Source organism: the organism of the source record quoted next (genome assembly GCF_019968985.1).
Source record: "MAG: Porospora cf. gigantea B chromosome Unknown PgB_NODE_4854_length_2042_cov_142.774, whole genome shotgun sequence".
NCBI lineage: Eukaryota > Apicomplexa > Conoidasida > Eugregarinorida > Porosporidae > Porospora > Porospora cf. gigantea B.
The window spans coordinates 1-2042 of NW_027179049.1; the positions used below are offsets into that span (position 1 = coordinate 1).

Here is a 2042-nt window from a genome sequence, read left to right on the forward strand (position 1 = left end):
CACAAAGCTCTTTTCTTTCGGTGCCATTGTTGCCCCCTTGCAAAACTCAAACATGCCGATAGGCGGTAGTAGAGTCCGGGCTTCAGGTAATGGACGCGACATGCGGTACACCGACGGCCAGAAATCCTTCCAGGAATCACAACCGGTGTTTTGTATGGGCTCTGGTAGCGTCGCTTCCTCGACTGCAGGTGCCTTGGATAGATCCCAGAGCACCTTCGAATTTGGCATCATACCCAGAAAGAGATGCAGTACATGAGATCTGTCAGGAGCAGGAAGCACGATAATCATATTGGGGAAATCATGGCGTGGAGGTTTAGAGTGTAGCGTTCCGCATGGAAACACAGCAAATGAACCCTACGGGAATGTCTCGGTGTGAGGAGATTTGGGTTGCTCGGTATTTGGACTTTGCGCCGCGAAGCCACTGCGAATTCGTTGGCGCTGGCAGCATTGCACGGGGTTTCGCGACACGCAGCTCTCTGGGCTCAGAGACGGCCATGGGGGGCTTAGAGACGTCCATGGAGGGCTCAGAGACGTCCATGGAGGGCTCAGAGAGGTCGGTGGAGTGCTCAGAGAGGTCGGTGGATGTCTTAGAGAGATTGCTGGCTTGCTCAGAGGTGACAGGGGAGTAGTTTGGCTTCCTTTTCTGTTTCTTTGCTCGACACATTGCTTGGCCTTCCTCCAGTTTTGGAGGTTTTGGACGTGGCACGTCATTCCGCGACGCTTGCAACTTTCGAAGGAGTCTGCCCCTTATAGCGCTCAGTCTGCTGTTTTGGAAACCCTGGCCGAAATTATCAGTTGGCATCTCCAGCGGCAGGGACGGGACGCTGACAGGGTCCTTGACAACGCCGCGTTTCAAAGATGACAAGGTCTCGCTTATATAGTTACCCACATTCACATCACAGTTCGGTGATTCCCTCACCCAGAGATGGAGACGGAGGATGGTCCTGAGTTGCGTGTGGTGGTCGGCCTGCCCTTCGCGGCAGAAACAAAATGTCGCGCAGGGTCCGAGCACCGCCGGAATCAGTAGGGGTTCAGGCACAAGGGGCCAGGCCACGACCGGACCCTTCTTCTCGTCGCATCCGGCACATAATCCAACAGCTACCGCTTCGCGAAACGCCATCCCGAAGGAAGCGGCGTCTTCCCACTCAGGGTGCTCCTCTACGAATTTTGAGAGGGGCGAGTGGGACAGCGCCCAATTAAGTGTAGAGTTGGGGTCTCGGTCTCTGCAGGACTCCTTGGTGGTCGTAGAACGTATCACACCACGTCGGGTCACAGGGGCTGGAGGCAGGCGACTGAACGCGTCCGATACATGGTCGACAAGATGGGCAACATTGTCACCAAGCCCATCAATTGGCGCACGGGTCTGTGGCGTGACGGCGCGCTCCAGAAGAGGAACCATCAGGCTGTAGTGTTTATAAGGCTCCATGTGTTGCAGCTCATCCCAGTTCTGGTTTAAAAGTCGATAGGGGTTTATCATCAGGGGCCAAAGGCCAGCGGATGCCAATCTGTCGTGTGAGAACAACAGGGGATCCGCATGAGGAGGGTCATCTACTACGAACCCCAACAGGTGCTTCTGATATGCCCGCCATCCTTCCAGCAACGGCCGCTGATTCCATGTAAGCACCGCCACTACGGAGGTGGAGTCGTTGTCAACAAGGCGCTTGCCAAGCAGAATGCAGCGAACAGACTGGAAATAGTGCTGCGCCAAGAAGTAGCTTACACGATGTTCCGTCTCTGCCGTCAGAGGCACACTCCACAACAGCATGGTCGTCGCTATCAATGCCGGTGCGAGAGTAGCTGCGGATTTATTCGAATCTGAAGAAACACCCAGAAGGTTGAGAAGCATAACCATGTCAGTGAGAAGTTCTGTTTTCTGTTCCGTTAGGCTCAACGTATTGGCGTCAGTCGCCACGTCCAAGCTTTGCCACCTGGCCTCTTCCAGCATTGGAACTGATTTGAATGTCTTCGACTCTTGTAAGTACTGCATCCTATCTCCCGAGGTGAGAACCTCCAAGGGGGCGGAGTCTACCTCCTGAACCATA

General features: G+C 54.6%; 1 protein-coding gene across 2 annotated transcripts; it reads right to left on the reverse strand.

Annotated features, from left to right (window-relative positions):
* Positions 1-313: 313 nt before the first annotated feature.
* On the reverse strand, positions 314-1987 carry KVP17_003908 (uncharacterized protein; the record flags this gene model as incomplete). Of its 2 annotated transcripts, none has more annotated exons than XM_068521647.1 (1): positions 314-1987. In XM_068521647.1, one exon carries the CDS (start codon positions 1985-1987, stop codon positions 314-316), a length of 1674 nt encoding a protein of 557 aa, XP_068373778.1. The 2 variants fall into 2 exon arrangements, with proteins under 2 accessions (XP_068373778.1, XP_068373777.1); XM_068521646.1 differs by having other exon boundaries at positions 314-1945.
* Between the last annotated feature and the right edge of the window lie 55 nt (positions 1988-2042).